The following is a 21830-nucleotide window of genomic DNA, read 5'->3' as shown; positions in this document are numbered from 1 at the left end:
TTATATAGGAGCAGTTTGTTTGTTCGTTCGTACGATGGAACCTCTGGAACAACTGCACCGGGTTTGAATATTTTTTTACCACTAAGTTTTTGATCAGTTTATAATTGAGTATTTTTTATCAGTTTGAAATGCGGTGGACCAGAGCGATAGATAAATTACTTAATACAGAAGAAAATAATTATAAATACTGCTTATAAATTAAACTTTATCTTATCGATAATACTATTATTTTGTTTTAGACTATCAAACCGAGAAGACGTGCAAAACGAAATAATGCTTCTCAGCAAGAAAATAGACGCTCAAAAAACAAGAATACTCACACTCAAATCAGAAGCGAATAACAATCTAACATCAGCGCTCGAAGAAACTAAAGTACTACAAGCTGAATACGTCAGACTATTAAATCAAGTAGAAGAATTGACAAGCAAAGTTCAAAATATAGAAAAAGATATTAAACCCATAGTTTCAAAGCTAAACTATATAGAAAGGACTCAATCACCTGACAGTGCGTTCTACACAGATCAAACTAGAGCAAAATCAGGGGAATTTGGATATTCACCAAGTTCAGATAGCGACGACAATGACGTAGCAAAACTATCCAACTTCGAGGATCACACGAAACAATTGAAAGACAAATTCAACTCTATAGATCAAATGTCCCAATCCATGATCGTGGATATCGAACGCCGTGTGACATCTGACGCCATTGATCCAATAGATGTTGATGGAAAAAACGAAAGTCCTTCTAAGTCTTCCACTTCGTCGAAAGAGAAGAAAGGATTTTGGGAGCGCAACTTCGATTCTCTCAAACGAAAGAATAAAGATAAGAAGAAACCGGAAAAAGTCGATATAATGTCGCAGAGTTTGAACGAAAATATATTCTATAATGATAACATTGAGGTCGATACTTCGTTGGACAAGTTCAACAGTTTGCGGCATTCGAAAAAGAAAGATAAAAAAGAAAACGGTCCAGTCAAAAGTAGCTCATCATCAAAGATACCGACGTTCGCAGCGCTGGGAAAGATAATTAAAAAAGATTCGCTAAAACGGAAAGATAGTGCAAATAAGAATAGTGAAGACAGCGAAAATATTAAGAGCCGTTATGTAAAAAATTCAAAATCTATCCCTTCAGATAATAAATACGTGAAAGCGAAATCTCTATCGCCAGATAAAAAAGAACAATCCATTAAAGAAGAGAACGAAGAAGAGTGTAAAAACGTGACGTTTGAGAAAATAAAAACAGACAAAGATAAAAAAGTCTTGCACAGAAAGAGTTGTGGGGACGAACCGAGTGTACGAAGTGAGTTTCAAAAAATAACTGATAATGGAAAGATTCCTTCACAAGATGATATAGATAGAATATCTAAAGTGACAATGGACGCGCCGATATTATCAAGTGACACGGATATGAATTCGTTGGGCAAGAGAACGTTGGACAGTTTGATGGAGATTGAGAGGAAGAGGATGGAAATGCTGGAAGAACAAGGTGGGTTTTGGTAGAATTAGGTATTAACGTATAATAGAGTAGGTGATAAATAACTGGACTCATAATAGCGGTTAAACATTGTTTGTCTACGGGATGCAAGAGACTTTGGACTTTACTGCTAGGGAATAAGGTGTTAATTTCAATGAATAGTTGTGCAATAAGAGCTTTTAGTAGACGAATATGAATCTAGTTGTTAATAGTACTATTAAGTATTCTGTGATAGTAAATAAATAGTAATTAAATTTCTTTTATATCTTTTGATTATTGAAATTGGAAATTTTCGATTTTCGTTTCTCAAAATTTCTAGAAGTAGCTTAGTTAAACATGTTCCAGTAATATATTGATTTTTATAATTTGCTTCACTACATTACTTCGAATTTAAATACATTTAAAGATCCTTCTTTTTTAGAATGTTTGTCTTCGTTTTGTTTTAGAACGTTTTATTAATCGGTTTCTATAACATAATTTTTATATTTCATCAAACGCAGGTTGTCAAGTTATAGAAAACGAACGAGAGAAAATCGAGGCGCTCAAACGCAGAGCGCAGGACGAAACAAAGAAACTATGGCACGAGCGCAACAGCACCAAAACTCCCGAAAGTGACAGATACCAGCTGTCAGACGGCCAGAGTGACAGCTGTCAACTGTCAAACAGCCAAGTTGACAGGTGTCAAGTGCCAAACAGCCAAAGTGACCGATGTCAAGTGTCAAACAGCCAAAGTGACAGGTGTCAAATGTCGAACAGCGTGTCGCGCGAGTTTGACAGAAGCGACAGTTGCTATAGCAACGTGCTGGAGGACGTCTCGAATGATGACGCTTTCAACGTAACGGGCTCGACGATGTTTGAAGAGAGGTAAGTTTTTTGTAATTAATTGTATTGCATTGCTTCTATCAATAAATATGACAAATAGCACTTTGTCGTATTTATTGTTAGAAAAATTGGACATAATTATGTACCTTTTTCTCAGTAAAAAATTATGAATAGATATTGAAAATAATAAAAGAAAATTGTTATTAGAATAATAATAAAAGGACCGGGTAAGTACCTTCCTTATGATGGTACCCGAATATTATGGAATTGAGATAAACATAAATAAATATATAAATAAGAAAACATAAAATTAAATTAATTTCACTTTAAAGAAGTTAAACTAACTTTAATCTATGAAAAATTTTATGATTATTTCTTATCTAACAAATACCGACTTTACGTTTTGAACTATTTAAGAATTTTGAAAATGTAGATTAAAATAAAGTCAAAATAATAACAAGTTTTGAGAATCAACCAAATTGCTACTGCTATCGCCATAACATTCCAATTAAAAAGCCATTAAATTTAAATAAACTACTAAAAATAAAACATTATCACACAACAAACGCACCTTTCAGTTAGCGACTAAATCAATATAAACATTTAGCAAGCCAGTTTATTCGCTTTTGATAAGATAACAGCAATCAGTTGACGCGCGAATGTCGTAATGAACACACGTGTAAAGGAAAAATTATTAAAAACGGTACAAAATTGTTCTTTGTTTGAACTGTGATAACAGTAACGCTATTCGATATTTAAACTGGAGTGACGCAAGATTTGAAAAAGAACGGAATTCGGTTAGATTTTGAAAAAAGCGCTCTAATTGTGTTCGGTTTTTGAAAAGTGATTAGAGAAAACTAGTTTGTTAATGTAATGTGATTTTGAAATTCGAATAAGTGATCGTTTGTTCAATTAAATATGGTGGCCTTTTTCGATGATGTGATTGGTTCTTACATTACTCACAATATTCGTAATAGCACAGATAATATAATACTATCTATACTAGTAGTATTAGTAAATAATATAAAATACAATATCAACTTTCAAATACATTAATTTCTAGGTATTATTATAGATAGACAAACAGTATGACGTAAACAGAAAATATTTTCTCTCCTAATACATATATAACGAAATTTGTTTGCGAAACAAATATTTAAGTTCTTAGAACTATTTAACAAGGCAATATACTTAATATTATAAAGCTGAAGAGTTTGTTTGTTTGTTTGAACGCGCTAATCTCAGGAACTACTGGTCCGTTTTGAAAAATTATTTCGGTGTTAGATAGTCCATTAATCGAGGAAGGCAATAGACTATATATCATCTCGCTAAGACTAACAGGAGCGGAGCACTGCATGTAAAACCGCGGAGCACAGCTAGTATATATGTCGTGGTCATATCGTAGATTTGATCATTTCATGATATGAGTGGCCATTTCACGAAATGGTCGCATATCGTGAAATGGCCAACATAGTTTGATCAGATCGTTAAATCGTCAACGTTTCACGATTTGGTCATCCACATTTGGCCAGATCGTATAAAATATAAAGAGTCCATAAAATATTAAAAAATTTCAGAATAACTATATTCTAAAAACTTGTTTAATGTCATTTAAGTTAGTGCCGCGGCAGCGGCCGGCGAATGCCAGAAGCGAATCGTTTTTGCAATAGCTAAAACAATTAGGTTAGGTTAGGTTACACTTTGATAAACAACGCACGAGCCGAGCGAGCAAAGCGAGCGTGCCGCGGCAGCGGCCGGCGAGTGCCAGAAGCGGATCGCTTTTTAAAAAACAAACAATTATAATAATATAGTAGTAGTTTCTTAAATTATTTTATTTAAGTCGCATTTTTTCTTAAATACATATAAGATATCCACATTTTCCATAGTACTCGTACCTCTTCGTCGTAAATTCTTTGCTATGACTTTCTTCATAATATTGTTATTAAACGAATTATGAAGTTTTTAACTGCGAATAATTTAATTTTCGCCAGCGGCCGCCATCTTATCACATAAACACAGAGCTTGCAGCGCCTCTACCAACGATTAATGTAACTATTTTACGATATGATCAAATAATTTTGGTCATTTCATGAAAAAACCGTGCGTTAATTGGCCATATCGTGAAACGATTTCTTATCATTGATCTGCCCAAACCACATCATGATGTGGCCAAACTAAATTGGCCATTTCACGATATGCGACCATTTCGTGAAATTGCCACTCATATCATGAAATGATCAAATCTACGATATGACCACGACATATACACAACATAACAACATGCAATATGCAAATGTTTCATTTTTATAAGTAAGTCTTTTAATATTGCGAAATATAAAATTTTCACATACCTTGACCTTATTAAAAGATTCCTTTGTAATAAAAAAATGTATTTTGAAGTTATAACAGCTAGTCTACGTCCAATTTTTAAACTATTAATATTATAAAGAAGAAAGTTTGTTTGTTTTAAAAATACGTTCATTCTAGTAGAAAGTTTTATTTTTTTCAGTGGAATAACATGATATATGTTAATTATAACACAAGGTATATGATATCAGCACTGAACTACTGAAAATCAGCGCTGACCTCAAAGGACAGCAAATGCTGAGCAGCCTTAATTTTTTATCTTTATACTGACAGTGACAACTGCAATACTTCTATTATTCTATTTTGAACTAGAAGTAAAGTAAGTTTTAAAATATTCTCTTTTAACAAGGAACAATGTGTTTTTTATTTCCTGAAAAAGGCGCGCCCCACTCATTTTTTTGTGCGTTAGATACATATAATCTAAACGGAAATATAGATAATATATATGTATGACAGATTTTCGTGAATGGCTTTTACCTGTCGATGGAGAAGTTTATCAGTTATGATTTATTATGAGATTTATCAGTATAATAAAGTAGAGTAAATTTTCACTCAAAATTTTCATACTTTATATATACTTAAATACGAGTTAGTATGGGCGGGCCTACGTGAAAAACATACTAGTTAGGTAGGTAAGTAATAAATTTTATATGAAATACTTAATCCAAAATCTAGCACCCTAAAAATTTGTGTAGGTATAGTATTTCAGACTTAATTAATCTTAGAATATGAGACAACTTTCTATCCGTAAAAATGTTTACAAAAGATTTGCTAGTTACCAAGATTACGCCATACAAACAAACAAACATTATGATATTATTTATCGTAGAAACTTGTACAAAGTTCAAACGATCGTTTAAGACCTTGGCCGGTTTCTACATCACGACATAGATTATGTAAATGCATGTAAAATCATTTATTCAGAAAATAATTTTAATTTTTATTTGACTTGTACATTTGTCTTATTTTAATAATGTAGGTATTATCTCAGCTTGGCAATCTTATTCTGTTACACAAATACTGTGTAAACACAAGTACTACACAAATAATAGCTTTAAAAAAGAGCGTGTGTTCCTAGTACACGTGTCAGAAGTAAAACTTCATTAGTAATATTTAAAAATTAAAACTCCATTACTTACGTGACGGTATTGCCATGACGCGACCTTGCAATTTTACTCTCAACGGTACCTGCTAAAACGTTCCTCGAGAATTACTCTATCTAATAAGAAAATCTGCATCAAAATCGGTTACGTTGTTTTAAGGATTTAAGCATACAGAGAAAGCAACTTTGTTTTATTTATACTATGTATTGATGTAGCCAAGAAGATATTTCTAAAATACGCACGGGAAGACAGCTCAATGCCTATATAAAAATAGCGTTGCTACGACAAAACAAATTTATCTTAATAACAAGACCTTAGTAATATAAATAACATAAAAAATGTCATCGCAATATTTACAGCATAAAATCAGAACAAAGGTTGCCGATAGACCGTTTAGTAAGTGACCATAGCATCCAACTATAATAGATTAATTTAACTCTTATAGCAATGGTATAAGGTTTATTTTGCTTTAATTTTGAATACATTAGCAGCCCTAATGAGTAATGACAAGCAATGAGTACAGAGTACGAATATGAAACAACTATTATGATTTAGGACGACCTTATGGAGCCAACCTTGTGTACAGGGTGTTCTAAATTGTTGTATGTATTATAAAAAAAAATAATAAAAAAAAATCTTTACGAGGCTCAATTGTGTGATTCATTTGTCAACTAGCTTTTTGCTCGCGGCTTTCTAAAAAAATCCTCGAGAATCACTATTAAAAAAACCGTATCAAAATCCGTTGCGTAGTTTTATAGATCGAAGCACATAAATACACTAGCTGCTCCGCGCGGTTTCACCCCCGACCCCGTGGCTCCACTAATGTTGGTCGAAGCGTGATGATAGGCCTATAGCCTTCCTCGATAAATGAGCTATCTAACATCGAAAGAATTTTTAAAATCGGACCAGTAGTTCCCAAGATTAGCGCGTTCAAACAAACAAACAAACTTTTCAGCTTTATAATATTAGTATAGAATATAGATTAGGACAGACGCGGGTAGCGACTTTGCTTTATAATATGTAGTGATTAGGTAAATTAATATTTATTGTAACTTAAATAACATGTTTTGCGGTTTACAAGAAAACTGAATCTGTGTTGTTTTAATTATCAAGATGTTTTGAAAAAATCAAGCCATCCACAATCTTGTTTCATTCATTTCTCAAAATATATAAAGGCTAAAGACCTCTGTTTTCGTTTAAAACGTGAATCATTGTTCATTCCTCCTAACAAATATTATTTTTAACGCTTATATTTCTTTCAAATTCAAACATTTATTTATTCAATAAGACTTCTTATAAAAGCACTTTTTAACCGTCATAACATTTTTTACATTTACCACCGATTCGGAAAGCAATATCTATGGAGAAGAACCGGCAAGAAACTCCATGGTTGCTCTTTTAAAATCATGTCAATGACTTTAAATGAAATAACCAGGAATTTGACTGCATCACTACCTGATGGTGAGCAGTGATGCAGTCTATGAAAGGGCATGCTTGCCTAGATATAGGGCCTGTTCACTGTTGCTTTGAATAAATTTTCTCTGTATTTCTTTTGATTTTATTTCTCTGGAAAGGTGAATGCAGGCAGGGCGTTCCATTGCTTTCCAGTTAGAATAGAAGTGTTACCTGAACATAATATTACTATTTTACGTGTGTTTATAATATTTAGAGATAAAATATGTATGTAAACACCCATTCATAGTGTTCAAAATAGTAATACGAATAAATAAAAAAGTCAATTCAAATTACTTAATATTATTTTATAACATCCTGTATACGCATAGCACATTACAAACTTCCTCCGAGTGACAATTGAGTGCACAGATGTTTTCAATCCGCGCGCGCATACATACGGAACGCGTGAAAGGTTTTACGTTTTATATGTATAGGTACATAGTTTTATATGTGTAGGTGTCTATAGTGATGTGTGTGTGAATACCGTGAAAAGTTATTATATTTGTATAACGGTGCATTTACATCAAACGAAAATAGAACAAGAGCTAGAGCAAGAGCATTCTTTCGCGATTTTTTAGTGTAAAAAACTCGTATTCAGTGTTGTTCAGTATTGCATAGAATGTTTTCGCACTGAGAACAACGCAATAATGATCTCTACGATTGTTTACACTAAAAGAATTTGACATAGTGGGGTGGGAATGAGAATTCACGCGTTTGATGTAAATGCACCGTAAGATTATAACTTCAGCTTCGTAGTTATTAAAGGAGGACAGATAGGACTTTTGTTAAAATTATCTGAATTATATCAAACCGTATTACAGTTTATTAACGTTCGACCACTTATCAACTGTTTTCCATAGCAAATCAAATATTATTTAACTATTTTAAAAATGTGAGTTTATGATAATCCAAGTGAATGTTGTAAACTCACATTTTCACAACTATGTCCTATAACCAGGCAAATTCGTTTTGTAGTGATAGACAGACAGGTACTTTTGTATTTATAAGATACTAGCTTCCGCCCACGACTTTGTACGTGCATCCCCGTTTTTCCCCGTTCCCACAAGAATTTCGGGAAATCCTTTCTTAGGGGACGCCTATGTTATGACATCTACCTGCATGCCAAATTTCAGCCCGATACGTCCAGTGGTTTGGGCTGTACGTTGATAGATCACTATATCAGACACCTTTGAGTTTTATATATATAGACTAGCTGTGCCCTGTGGTTTAACCCGCATTGGTCCGCTCCTATTGGTCTTAGCGTGATGATATATAACCTATAGCCTTCCTCGATAAATGGGCTATCTAACACCGAAAGAATTTTTCAAATCTGATAAGCGCGTTCAAACAAACAAACTCTTCACCTTTATAATATGAAGTATAGATATAAGTTATTGAACGCGGACAGAACCTCGAATAAAAATTAGTGATGATACCAAACTACTACCTACGTAACTAAGATACTTCTTACAAAAATAGCATCATCAAATATGCGAAATCAAAGCTAAAATTCCTGCCATATGATAAAAAACGAATCCAAAAATACACGAAATTAAATAACATTGGAATGCAGAATAGTGAATAAAAGTGTAATCACACAGTGCCAAAAAGTTTACGGGCCATAAACAATACATAGACATGAAGGAGAAGAAAAGCTCGTTGTTTTGTTGGTAAGATGTTTATGGTTTTTCTTAATAAATACAGTCAAACGCCAGTACTAAGTATAATATAATCTATAGTATCGAAAACAAAAAGTCACTGATTAGAAAATGCTATAAAGTAACTGAAGATATTTGCATGTTAAGACAAATGCAGCAAATCAATACTTTTTAAAATACGTTCAGTCATTCTTGAGCTACTTGACTTTATTCTCTATACATTTGACACTTTATAACATGTATAAGGTAAAATATTATTTAAATACCATATTCAAACAGTTATTAATTTATCTATACATATATAATAAATCTGTAGAAGGGTCAATTCTGTACATTGAAAATATTGAAAAAATAAATAGCAGGGGGTGTTACTGGATCGATACCAAACCCAAATATGTGATTAAAAAAAATTTTGTTAAGGCATTTTGTGAAGGCATCACGTGAAAACTAGCGGTTCGATTTCGATGAAACTTGGTATAATTATACCTTATTATCCTGGGCGTAAAATAGGATACTTTTTATCCTGGAAAAATACGTAGAAAAAAATTAATCTTAATTTTTCAGTTTTATCCATAGACATTGTTCTGTAGAACCGCGAACACACGTTGCGTATTATTATAGGCCTAGCCGTATTTGGGAATTGGGTCCAATAGATATTTATAAGATGTTATTGACAGAGGTACTCAAAATGGAGAAATAACCATCCACGCGAAGACCGACATCCGCGCGGACGGAGTCGCGGGCGGAAGCTAGTCTTGTAATGAATCTTTATTCAAGCAATGTTATCTATCTGACGGGCTCATTTTATCGTCATCAACACCATTGTATGGCAATTGACTATTCTTGCACTTGATCTGTTAAAAATGGCGTTGAACGATGTTTATTATGTTTCTGTTATCTTATATTTATGAAAAAAAAGTTGTATTAGCTGCACCACTTGTAACTACTAAGTCTTATACTAAGTACATACAAGTTTTATTGATATCTAATAAATAAATATCAATCTTCAAATATATTTTTTTATCTTCTGTGTTCTCTGTATTAACGTTGTCTTTTATTTGTTGCAGTTCCGGATTTTTGTCATCGTCCATTGAAGAGGTAAGTTGCATTATAATTTTTTTTTTAGTTTTAAAGTTTTACAACCTTTTTTATCTAAACAAAACTTCTTAAATAAAAAAAAAACAAGCAATAATTGTAGAATAACAACTGAAAGTAAACTCTAAAAAACGCATTTAAAATATCACAAAGCTAAGGGTTCCATCTGTATGCCACTAAATGTTTTATTTTATTAACAATTAATTTAAATGAGCCAATGAAAATATAGATAAAATAGAAACTCCTACAAAATTTATATTAATGGCCAGTTATAATTTCACTTTAAATGGACACTTAAAAATGAATTCATAATATTATTGATGGCCAGTAATATTAAAAGATCGTTTATCGAAATTTAATTTTATTTTTATTAACTTGACACTTTAAATCAGTTCATTTTATCGATGGCCAGTGTTAAAATCTTCAAGCAAAATAAATAAAAACTTTTTGACGGTATCCTCCTTGTGTGGGCTAGAGACGACGTCAAAAATAGCGCCATTTAAGGAAGCGTCTCGTAAAGGAAACCGCCGGCATCCTGTCGCATTTATAAATTACGTCAGGACGTACCAGAATTAACTAATTTTAACCGAACATTGAAATATTGTGATGTCCCTTTTAATTAATGCAGCTAGGAATTCGTAGCGGTGTTTTATTGGGGTTTAAATGTGGTTTGAAAAATACGGAAAGATTTAAAATTCTTTTCGCTATTTTCGGCATCAAGTGGGTAAAATGTTAAAAAAAAGTTAGGATTTTTATTAAATTAATTATTTTAAAATTAAAATTCACATAAACCTCGGAAAATCATTTGATTATTCTGTTCTTTTGAGTTAAAAGATTCTAAATCGTTATTTTTCTACGGCAATTTTAGTTTTCCAACTTATGAATATCACATAAAAATAAAAGACAGAAACAGAGTTGATATAATATTATTAACGTTAAATCATGTATTTTTTTATTCAACTAAAATCTTCAATATTTTTTTTTATTTGTGCCATAAATAGCTTAGTTGGCGCCTAACGGTGTAATATAAAGCTAAGACGTACTATAAAATCGAGGACCTCTCATCGATAAAATACATTTCAAATGAACATTATCTTATCAAATTTATCACTAAACTGAGTAAGTTGTGATTATAAACATACTTTGATATATGTACGTACTACATACTTTCATCATATTATTGTGTGTATGCAGTATTAAAAAAAATTTCATCGGTTAACAATTATAGACGAAAATATCTGCAACCTTTTGATTTTGGAAGTCGGTTAAAAGTTATAAACAAAGCCAGAGCTAGTTTAGTTACCTACTTTTTGTACTCAGACAATAACCTATAATCTAGATGCCTAGCTGAAGTAAAAATAAACGAAAGATGAAGTTGATTAATCATTGTTCAAGTTGTAAATTATAATATTTATAGTATTCTTTGTTGAACGAAACATTGGTTTGATGGAAAATAATGTAGGCCAAGATAACAAAATGTGCGAAATACCACGGAAATCTTTAGATTTTTAATAACCAGCCAACGCTCGCGCGTGCTTTCATTAATAATCATAATAACAAACCCATTAAAAAACTGAAATACGCACGTAAACAAGAAATTCGATGTTCCGCCCACGATTTAAGGGAACAAAAATAAACCCATTTAATTCTGCCCCGGCAAGTGTCAGTCTTAACCTGGCTGTTTGCCGTGTGACTAGTGCGTTAAAAAAGTTAATGTCACATTTTGGCGGGAAGACTTTTGACAGTTGCATTTTTTTCATCGTGTGTGTTAATTGTGAAAGTGTAAAGAGGTTTTATATTGTTGCAAATTTATGCTTTTCTGACATAGTAAATTGGTTTGATGATTCACAGGAAAAGAATCATAAAAATATCGTGTAAAATTTGTACTAGGCGGTTGGGTAAATTTATTGGCAGAGAACTTAATTCATGTTTTATTGAGTTGTCTAGAACGTGACACTTAATATGTCACTTTTGCAGCTTTTGCTAGAAAATCTTTTTATTTTTTTTATACGATCCCGGTGCTGTTTTAAACACCAGTCAGGTTCCAGTAAACAGATGGAAATAGCGTTTAAAATATTTTTAAAACAAGAGCTGTTATGTTTACACCTTTACTTGTATACGAATGGTTATAGACCTGAAACCTAAGAGAAAGATAGTCATAATATTATAAAATTTCATCTATATAGTTTGCTAGCTTACCGCCCGCGGCTTCGCTCGCTTTGTCTTAAATAAATTATATACTATAACCTCCCACTCGAATCACTCTATCTATTTAAAAAAACCGCATCAAAATCCGTTGCGTAGTTTTAAAGATTTAAACATACATAGGGACAGAAAAAGCAACTTTGTTTTATACTATGTATGTAGTGATTAGTGATTATATAAGAGAACAACTTAAATTTTAAAGTAGTATTTGTATTAATTTGTCTATTGGCAATATTTCCCCACTATAAATAGAAAAAAATGTCATATTTGTATTTTGTATTACCAAAAACTTTTTCGCGTATATAATACTATAACAGAAGACTCAAGACTAGACACTATGTACACACATTACTTAACAAGTGTGTTTGTTCCGTAATAATAGAGAAAGCTGTGTGTCATGAAATTATTCGTTAAATATTTGAACAGTCATAGTTAACGCGCAGTTGCTTCATGTAAAACGAAATATAATAACCAGGCAGAAATAAAACATGTACTTATTTATATACAACTGAAAATCTATTGATAATAAAGTAAGCCACAGAAAAGTGTATCTTTATAGTGTTAGGTACCTGTATTCACAACTTCTCATTTATCTAATTAACGACACTGGAAATAAATCACTTATTTTTAAGGGCCTCTAAATACCTTTAAAATTGCACACAGGTGCAGTGTTTGTAAACTTAAGATACATAGATTTTCTCTCGAATTTGGTCCATAAAATACGTATACATATAACTTTAAAAAAATACGTAAGTGTAATTATATGGTGTAGACTACAAGCTGTATACAGTCGTATTAAAAATTTTAATACACAAATAAAAAAAGCGATGAAAAATTTTACATAACTGTCACCTAACCATCGTTTAAAAAAAACCTTAGTACAATTATAGTATAGTCAACATAGACTAGAAAATGCGTCAAACGTATGCAAATGATACACAATACAAACACATGAGCAATGCGTCTCTTAATGCGCGGTGCGCCCGCGCACGTTTGAAGTGATTTACTGTGACGTTTTTTAAAAACGAACGTTTCTTTGTGGAATGCAATGAAATTTGCCCTTGAATATTTTCTTTGGTGACATATTTATACACGTAACTTTTTATAAGCGTTTTATTGAAATATTTAACTTTCCTTTTTCATTTTCGTGGCAGTTTTTTATGGAAATTACTTATTATTTTGAAACTTGGCTCCTAAAGATATGTAAGCTTTCATAAATTCAAATTTAATGAGGGGTTCGCACGTAGCGTCGTTTTTGATGTTAGTTGAGCTCTGCCTTTATCTAATATTTCAGTATTTTTTGGTACGAATGTAAATTTTGCAGTTTAACACACTGTATAAAGCCCAGAAAGAGCTTTTCCCCAAGCATCCATGGCAAAGCAGGGTGTGGTGACTACATACCTTTAAAAGTATTTTACAAAAGTATAATTCCCTACCATTATATTTTGTCACTTGATAGTTAACTAATTAGCTTCCTGAGGCATGTAACATAATTTTCCCAGGAGAGTGTTTAAATGTTAATGATAACACCTCCTGGGAACTGCTACATTCCTTGATAATTGACCTTCGTAGTCTAAAAAAGACCTTCTCTATCATAGTACAGTAGCATATACCTATTACCTACTATATAGTACTAAATACATATATATTTAGTAGTAGTATAGTATTGAATCAATACATGTATGTTAGTCATTGAACGTGATCATAAAAACAACATTAATCATATCAATAAAAATATCTAAGATACGATAAATATGTGTAATGTTAAACGCTCGTAGTTATGTTAATAAAATAAATGGTGTGAAAATTATATTAACAAAACGCGTGGGTTTTGATGTCTTTATGCTGAATGCTGGAGACGTACGTCTCGTCAGAAATAGATTTTTTTAATGCGAATACATTAATATGTTTGAATCGTTTGCTTGGCGCACACGTGTCAGAACTGAAACTTCTTTGGCAAAATCCAACGATACCGAAATCGTCGCCTTACCCCATGACGAGACGGTAATGCCTGAGAACAAAATATTAATCACTCGAAATTCGTTCAAACGAAATCAGTTGACATTTTTAAAAATAATGAACAAGCAAAGAAATATACTGTATCGTTTTAATTTATCCGTTTGACATTCCACACCATTAATAAAAAGCTTGCTATAAAGTATAAAGTACACAAAAATAAAAAAATCGCATTTCTCAAACATTCCAACTATTTCTATTTTACTCACAAAATTAGATCAGCAATAATAGCAAGCTATAAAGATTTAAGAGTATATTGAATTTCATTTTATCAGAGCAACGACTTAGCCAATTCCATTTTATTTGTGTACCCGCAAATATATTTATATCACGTTGACACCTATCCTTTCAATGTCATTCTAGTCTTGATCGTGACCACAGAACAGTAAGAACATAATAGAAGTGCTATAATGTCATCATTAGTATGAAAACCAGTGTCGCCAAACCCACACATTTAAACCGATAGTTATACAGTACACTACAAGTAAACTATGCCTTTGATTGGACAGCTTAATTTGAGTAAAAACTGACTTAGGTTATAAATTCAGCATTTCAATATGTACCCTAACGAACCAAGTTACGGTTTATTTTAGTATAACATCCCTAGGTATATTAGCTGTTTTGTTTCTCTTTGCTCAGAAATTCCAAATTCGAAAACATTCAGCTATTCCACAACAGATGGCGTTGGTTTTCAATACATATAACTTTGAACCTCTACACATAAAGATAAGGTTGAAATTTGTGTCACTCTAAATTAATGACATTAACTTGACATTAACCTGATGCTATGCTCTAAGGGATGTCAGCCTTGTTATCGATAATTCACAAATAAATATATTTTTGTGCATTTTTTTTTCTTTCTATTATATGAGTATAGGATAATGTGTCACATTTTGGAGTATGTTTATTACTACTAAGTACGTCTTTTCATATTATTATATTTAAATAAAAAACGGAATAGAATAGTATAAATCTATATTTACAAATCAAACAGAAAATATGCATTATTTTAAATCTTGGAACTGCCGTAGGTTTGATGTATCGGTGGCCTTTGTTAGACTGCTTATTGCTGTTCGGCATCCAGTTAACTCGTCACGTCGCATTTATTATCCATTTCTCTTTTAAACTAGGCTCTTTCGAAAATCTATAAATAAATAGGACAAATGAAAGCTAAGGAAAAATAGAATAAAATTTAATATTTAAAATGTTTGTCTTTTCTAAAGTATCGATACTGTCGATATGCGCCAAATGCATCACTAATCCGACATTCGTTTGTTTACTTTTTGTTTATTTCAATAATATTCCAGAAAGTCTTGTTTGCTGTTCAATCTATATTAGTACTTATTTCTTAGGGATTAAGGTTCATTTTGACTTAATATTTTTATAAATTTTTGACAAATTACGACAAGCGAAGTTGTAACATAAAATATATTTAAAATAAATTAAAATAAGACTTACCGATGGTATGAAATGCCTCGATTGCTGATATTATTTCGTCTGCTATCATTTTTCCACTCTAATACCGAACAACACGCTCTAAATAATGAATAAATATGGAAATAAGGTTTGACAGTTGACAACCGACTCGAATATTTTTCTGCGCACAACTGAGAGCGAGTTAGGTGATCTTACCTTACTAGTGACACGTGGGCCACGCCCACATCGCACTTCTATTATGTTCTTACTGTTCTGTGACCGTGACCGTGTACGCGCGTCTTGACATTATTATAAGTAACTAGCGGTCCGCCCCGGCTTCGCCCGTGGTACATGTTTACGTTTTCTCTACATAAGATCCATCCTCGTACTTCAAGAAATATAATAAAAAAAGAATTATCGAAATCGGTTCAGCCGTTCTCGAATTATGCGCTTACCAACACATTTTGCGATTCATTTTTATATATAAGATTATACAGGCTGAACATGCTGGTGTTCGGTAATTTTTGAAAGCTAATAGTATCAAACTAATTTTTAATAAAAAATGACTAAAAACTATTTCTCAAAATAATATTCACTTAGTTATTTTAGAGTTTACACGAACACACTACACATTGTTGAAAAGTTAATACGGCGATGATAAGCAAATACAACATAGAGTAAATGTACTTATTTCACAGTCATCACATTCCATCGAAAACACACATATTATTAAAGAAGGCGAATAAATATGTGGCTCTATTTAGGTACCTATATCTATAATAAATAAATACAAACATATGCATGTTTATCGCGAAAAATTAAGTTTACGATTTGACTCGCGAAGGTTTTTACATCAAAAGATACGTGTTCTCAAAATTGTAATTACAGACACATTTACACGGTTTAAATTTATAAATAACTACATAATATAAATCGTTATTTTATCACCAGACATTACATGAATGGGAATTATTGTTTATAAGCGAAACGAGTAATAAACACAATATGAAAATATTTTGTACGAACATGAACGCAGCATTTATATTTCGGTTTCGCGCCAAAATTTGCCGCGCGCCATATAAAATGTCATTTTATGCCGCCATTACTGACAATTTTATTGTACTAGATGCTCATACATTTGTAAAACGTTTCAAAGGTATTATGATAGTACTAGCTTTCCGCCCATGATAAAAAGTCGCATATAATACTTTAGGCTTAAATCATCACAGAATTAATCTATGGTTTGCGTCGTGATAATAAGACAAACTAACACACTTTTGCATTTATAAATTATATAGTAAAAATTATGTAATACTAGCTGAAACCCTCGGATTCATTCGATTGTTGTCAAAATAAAAAGAAGCCTATGTGCTAAATCATATTATATGGCTCGGCGGAATTATTTACAGGATACATTTAATTATCTTTTATTGCCAGACTCAATTATCATACTTATTATATTACTCGTTACTTCGTTTTATTGCATCAGTGCATTTATTTTTCTATTTCATTAAATAAAATAAATTTAAAAGAAATTCTTTGTACACAATTTAACCTCTACACTTTCCCAACAGTTTTATTAGTAAAAAGTGCAATAGTTTCAAAAATAAAACATAAATAAACAAACAAATGCTAACCACATTATGTCTGTGTGGTTGACGCTCTTAAAAAGTTCGCGTTGGGGCCTTGATTGTACACCGAAACCTGTGTTTGTGAGTATTTCCAGCGAAATTAGAATAATAAGACGATAAGACTAATAGACTTGAAAATTTTAATTTAACAACAGAGTTGTAATAAAGATATTATAGACTCAATTAATTGCGTTAATATTCTACAAAATAAAAAACTGGAACAAGAACATTAAAAAAGTACGCCAATAAAAAAAATGTGTGCGTGCACTAGTGTATACACGTAAGAAGTGAAACTTCTTAATTTATGACCTTATTTTTCAAAAAATAATTTACTTTATGCAACTTTACAGAAATACGTCGAATCACGCGTGGTAGGGATAAGAAAAAGATGGCGCGTAACGGAAAAATGTCACGCGTAACGAAAAAATGTTACACTAATTTTTTTCCAACCCCGATAAAGAAGTTTCACTTCAATAAAGAACGATATAAAATCAAAATCTCCATACCTATTATGATCATTACACATCCATTTATTATAAGAAGAGAATTTATTTATAAATTATGAATTTACACATCCTGTTTCAAACGTAACGTCCATAAACCAAAAATCCTATTCATCCTCGATTCTTATTAAATTTATATGTTTGTCCACAGTTGCAAGTACGAAACTCACGAACCGAATCGACCGAAGACGAGAAACACAGCGATGACAGCAGACCGCTCAGCCATGCGTCCGACTTCAGCAGGGATAATATATGTGAGTTCCAACTTAAACTCAACTGATTGATATTGCAATTTTATATTAATGAATGATGAAGTAGACCTAAAAAAGTAAAAAAAAAAATGTTTCAATATTTACAGTCGAATAACCAAACATTATTTTTACGTTAGCTACATCTGTATCTTTGTAACCGACTTCTTTAGACTCGCTTTTGATCCAATTTAAGCGAACAGATTTAATTCAAACTTTGTACACTTATCAAGGATTACTGACAACAGGATAATATCTACTTGTAACTTTTCAAAGAATAGAAAAAAATCGATCACGAGGCGTGATTCTAAATCGATTCTTTCGCCATTCCGGGGCACGCCTTGATCTCTCGGCCACCCGTGATCACGCCAGAACAATCGAAATCATTCTACTCTTTCGGTTTTGTGTCTATGGCACACCCCATTTATAGATAATATCAAATCTACTAAACTATACTTAATTTATCGTGTTTTAAACACAATATTTCTTATATTTCAGTGTCCCTCAGCAACGCGCCGCGTAGAAGCAGACGCGGTACGACTAGCGAATGGCAGCGGCCGCTTACACGCTATCTGCCAGTTGATAGAGACGACTTCGATCTGCGCACACACGTTGAGTCCGCCGGTGAGTGTAGAGATGTAGAGTTGTAGAGCTGTAGAAGTATAGAGATGTAAAATTATATAGTCGTAAAGTTGTAGAACTGTAGAGTTGTAGAGTCGTAGAGCTGTAGAGCTGTAGAGTTGGAGATGTAGAGCGAGTAGCAGCGACTATTGCGATAGAGAGATGTAGAGTTAAAGATGTACTAGTTGTAAAGATGAAGATGGTAGGTTTGGATTGTAAATAGAATAGAGATAAAATTATTGATAGAGATGACATGAACTTGCAAGTGTACGTGATAATGCGTGACAGTAAAGATGTAGAGTCTTAAAATTATAAGGCAAAATTTCAAGAGTTATTAGTAAGTAAAATTACGGAACGACTGTTGGATGAATGAAGATCTAATTGATATTACCTTAACTAAATAATGGATAAAAAATTGTATTATATATTAAATAAAGTAATATTTGTCTATATTTTATTTTAATTTAATATTCGCAGGTCACCAAGTGGAGCTATGCCCCTACGTGACGGTGAACTCGAGCTCGTGTCGCGGATACTTGCACAAGCTCGGGGCAAAGTTTCACACGTGGTCCAAAAGGTATGTAATTGTTAATTTTTATTTTGGTAGACGATTTTTTGCCTTTTGGTTATGATAAACTGTAGTTTCCGGGATTAGATATTTTATTCTTAATTCATACACCGCTAATTCATATTAAATCTAATAATCTTAATGCTTTATGATTATGAATAATAAAAACGCATTCAGTTACATTCCTTAGTAAATACACAAGTTTCGGTTATAACAAGGAAGTTGATCTCTCTAGTATGTTATGTTTACTATTAAAATAATCAGATATAAGTTTATAATTATGTATTTTTTAATAATGTTTTGTTTTAACAGGTGGTTCGTTTTCGATCGCGAAACGAAAACGCTCGTCTACTATTGGGACAAAACTGAGAAGAAGCCGCGTGGAGGCGCTTACTTTCAGGTATATAATTATATTATTTACTTAAAAATTGATTCATAGTTATTTTATATCATACTTACCCTGACATCAAATTTTATTGAAATCAGTTTAAGAGATTTTAGACAAAAGAGAATAAATTTTTTCATGTTTGTAAGTAATACGATTACCTCGTAATACGATTGAATTAAATACAAACTAAAGAAGTACTTTTAAACCTTTTTAAATAAATTACATGCGATTAGCATTAAAGCCCCTTCAATAAGAAATCACTTTAAGAATTCTTCCCAACTACAAAAAAATGCATTGATTTATGTATAAAGTATCTTATTATTTTTCCCCCAGGTCATAGAAGAAGTATACCTAGATCACGGCAACACGTCAAAATCGCCGAATCCTCAAACTACGTTCATTGTTAAAACTCGTCAAAGGCGATATTATTTAATGGCGCCATCGGGTGAAGCTGCGAGAATATGGATCGACGTTATCTTCACAGGAGCCCAAGGTTATACGGAATATCTCGAATGATTTGAGGATGCGAGGTCTTTTGAGGATGGAAAATACTTTTGAGGATGGAAAAACTTTTGAGGATGAAAAACATTTTGGGGATGAAAAAAACATTTTGAGGATGGACGATCTTTTGAGGATGAGGATGGAATTGTATTTGAGGATTATCGGTTCTTAATGGATAATAATCTTTATTTGAAGTGGTTTTTCATGTAATTTTAGTTTTCATGTATACTGAGTATATATATTTATTTCTCTAATGAAATGTTGCTTGATAAGCTTTATGAATAATATTCGTGATATAATATACTACTATATTATGCATTATATAGATTTACGTCGAGTTTTGATAGTGTGATATATAAAAATATATACAATTATATATGTATCGTGTTTACCTGAAATGGTAATACATTTTAATGATATTTGTATTTGCATGATCCTACTTTTGTTAGGAGTAACACTATTCTTAACTTGTATGGATAAAATGTTTAATATGAACTATATTTTAAATTTTATATGTGTAACATTTCCTAACTTAATATAATAATTATATATTAGACCAAATGTTTAAAAATATTAGCTTATTGTAGCTTGGTTTGTGATTACCGCGCGGTAAAATAACAGTATTTTTGTATTTATTCAATTATATTATGGAATTGAGGTTACAATTATGGACAATAAATGTGCCAATTCTTATTATACTAGATAAATATTACGGCAGCTATTTTTAATCTTTAATCGGTGTATGTGCCTTTTTTAAGACTGAAGTTTTCAAATTTTATTATAACCATATTATATAAAAATTCATATACATAGTCAATTAATGTACAATTATTATATATTTACCATTTATGTAATCGCATGAAAATTATATGCACGCTTAGTAATGTTACCATGTTAAGGAATAAAATTTTTAATCTGGCAACTTTACATTGCCGTTGAGAATCGAATATATATTTTAACAGATATTAATCGCTTCCTGTTAATATGAATTTAGCTTGAACATTTTAGTTGTAATAAAATTCTCATAATATATTGAAATGTCAAATTATTTACCATACCTCGGGAGCTAGAATTATTTGCATTTTTAATTATAAGTACAAACTATTGTCATTGCGAAAGATACCAGTGTAAAAAAATAATTTTAAGAGCTTGCAACATTGTACTTTAAGTTATGGCTGATACCAATTACTATTTTAGTTGTAAGGTCACACTGTCTTAACAAATGTATTAATAAAGCATTTTCAAACATTTTTTTGTGTTTTTTTATCTCTTCCCATTTCATCCAGTTTAAAATAACTATGACTACTTCTATACAATATTTAGTATTTATTTATTTATTTATTTATTTATATTTTAGGAGAATCTACAGCTGTATTCTTAAAAAGTAGTCACATAATATAATAATCACAATAAGCCATTTACAGATTCTCACGACTAGAATAACACAAATATGTAACAGATTCAAATGTAAGCGATTACGCACACGAATCAAATGCTTTCGAATTTACTAATACTATTGTAACACTAATTAAATTACATATTAACTCGACCACCAAACTGACGAAAGAACTCATTTGCTAACTGACGCTTAATTGAATAAGGACTGCTGCAGAATAAGTCAAAATCGAACTGTTTTGATAGCTTGTTAAAGTTATTGCTTACGCGCAGAATAAACGAGTTTTGACGATAGTTAGTGCTGACTGCGGAAGTAAAGATAGGAGTATATTTACGAGATACAATTGAGGGTGTGTATAGTGAA

The 21830-nt window shown here is 31.7% G+C and overlaps 1 protein-coding gene across 2 annotated transcripts in view; it reads left to right on the top strand.

The window, feature by feature from the left end:
* The window catches only part of LOC123703890 (uncharacterized protein PF11_0213), an 82031-nt gene extending 60710 nt beyond the window's left edge, over positions 1-21321 (top strand). For both annotated transcript variants that reach the window (XM_045652075.1, XM_045652077.1), the window contains 8 exons: positions 240-1486; positions 1975-2338; positions 9947-9977; positions 17897-17999; positions 18492-18617; positions 19092-19191; positions 19495-19582; positions 19904-21321. In XM_045652075.1, coding sequence (XP_045508031.1) covers positions 240-1486; positions 1975-2338; positions 9947-9977; positions 17897-17999; positions 18492-18617; positions 19092-19191; positions 19495-19582; positions 19904-20086 — 2242 coding nt within the window. In that variant the 3' untranslated portion in view covers positions 20087-21321. The remainder of the gene's footprint in view (positions 1-239; positions 1487-1974; positions 2339-9946; positions 9978-17896; positions 18000-18491; positions 18618-19091; positions 19192-19494; positions 19583-19903) is intronic.
* The last annotated feature ends 509 nt before the right edge of the window (positions 21322-21830 follow it).

The sequence above is a fragment of the Colias croceus genome, chromosome 27 (assembly GCF_905220415.1).
Source record: "Colias croceus chromosome 27, ilColCroc2.1".
Taxonomy (NCBI): domain Eukaryota; kingdom Metazoa; phylum Arthropoda; class Insecta; order Lepidoptera; family Pieridae; genus Colias; species Colias croceus.
This window is presented reverse-complemented; position numbering and strand designations above follow the sequence as displayed.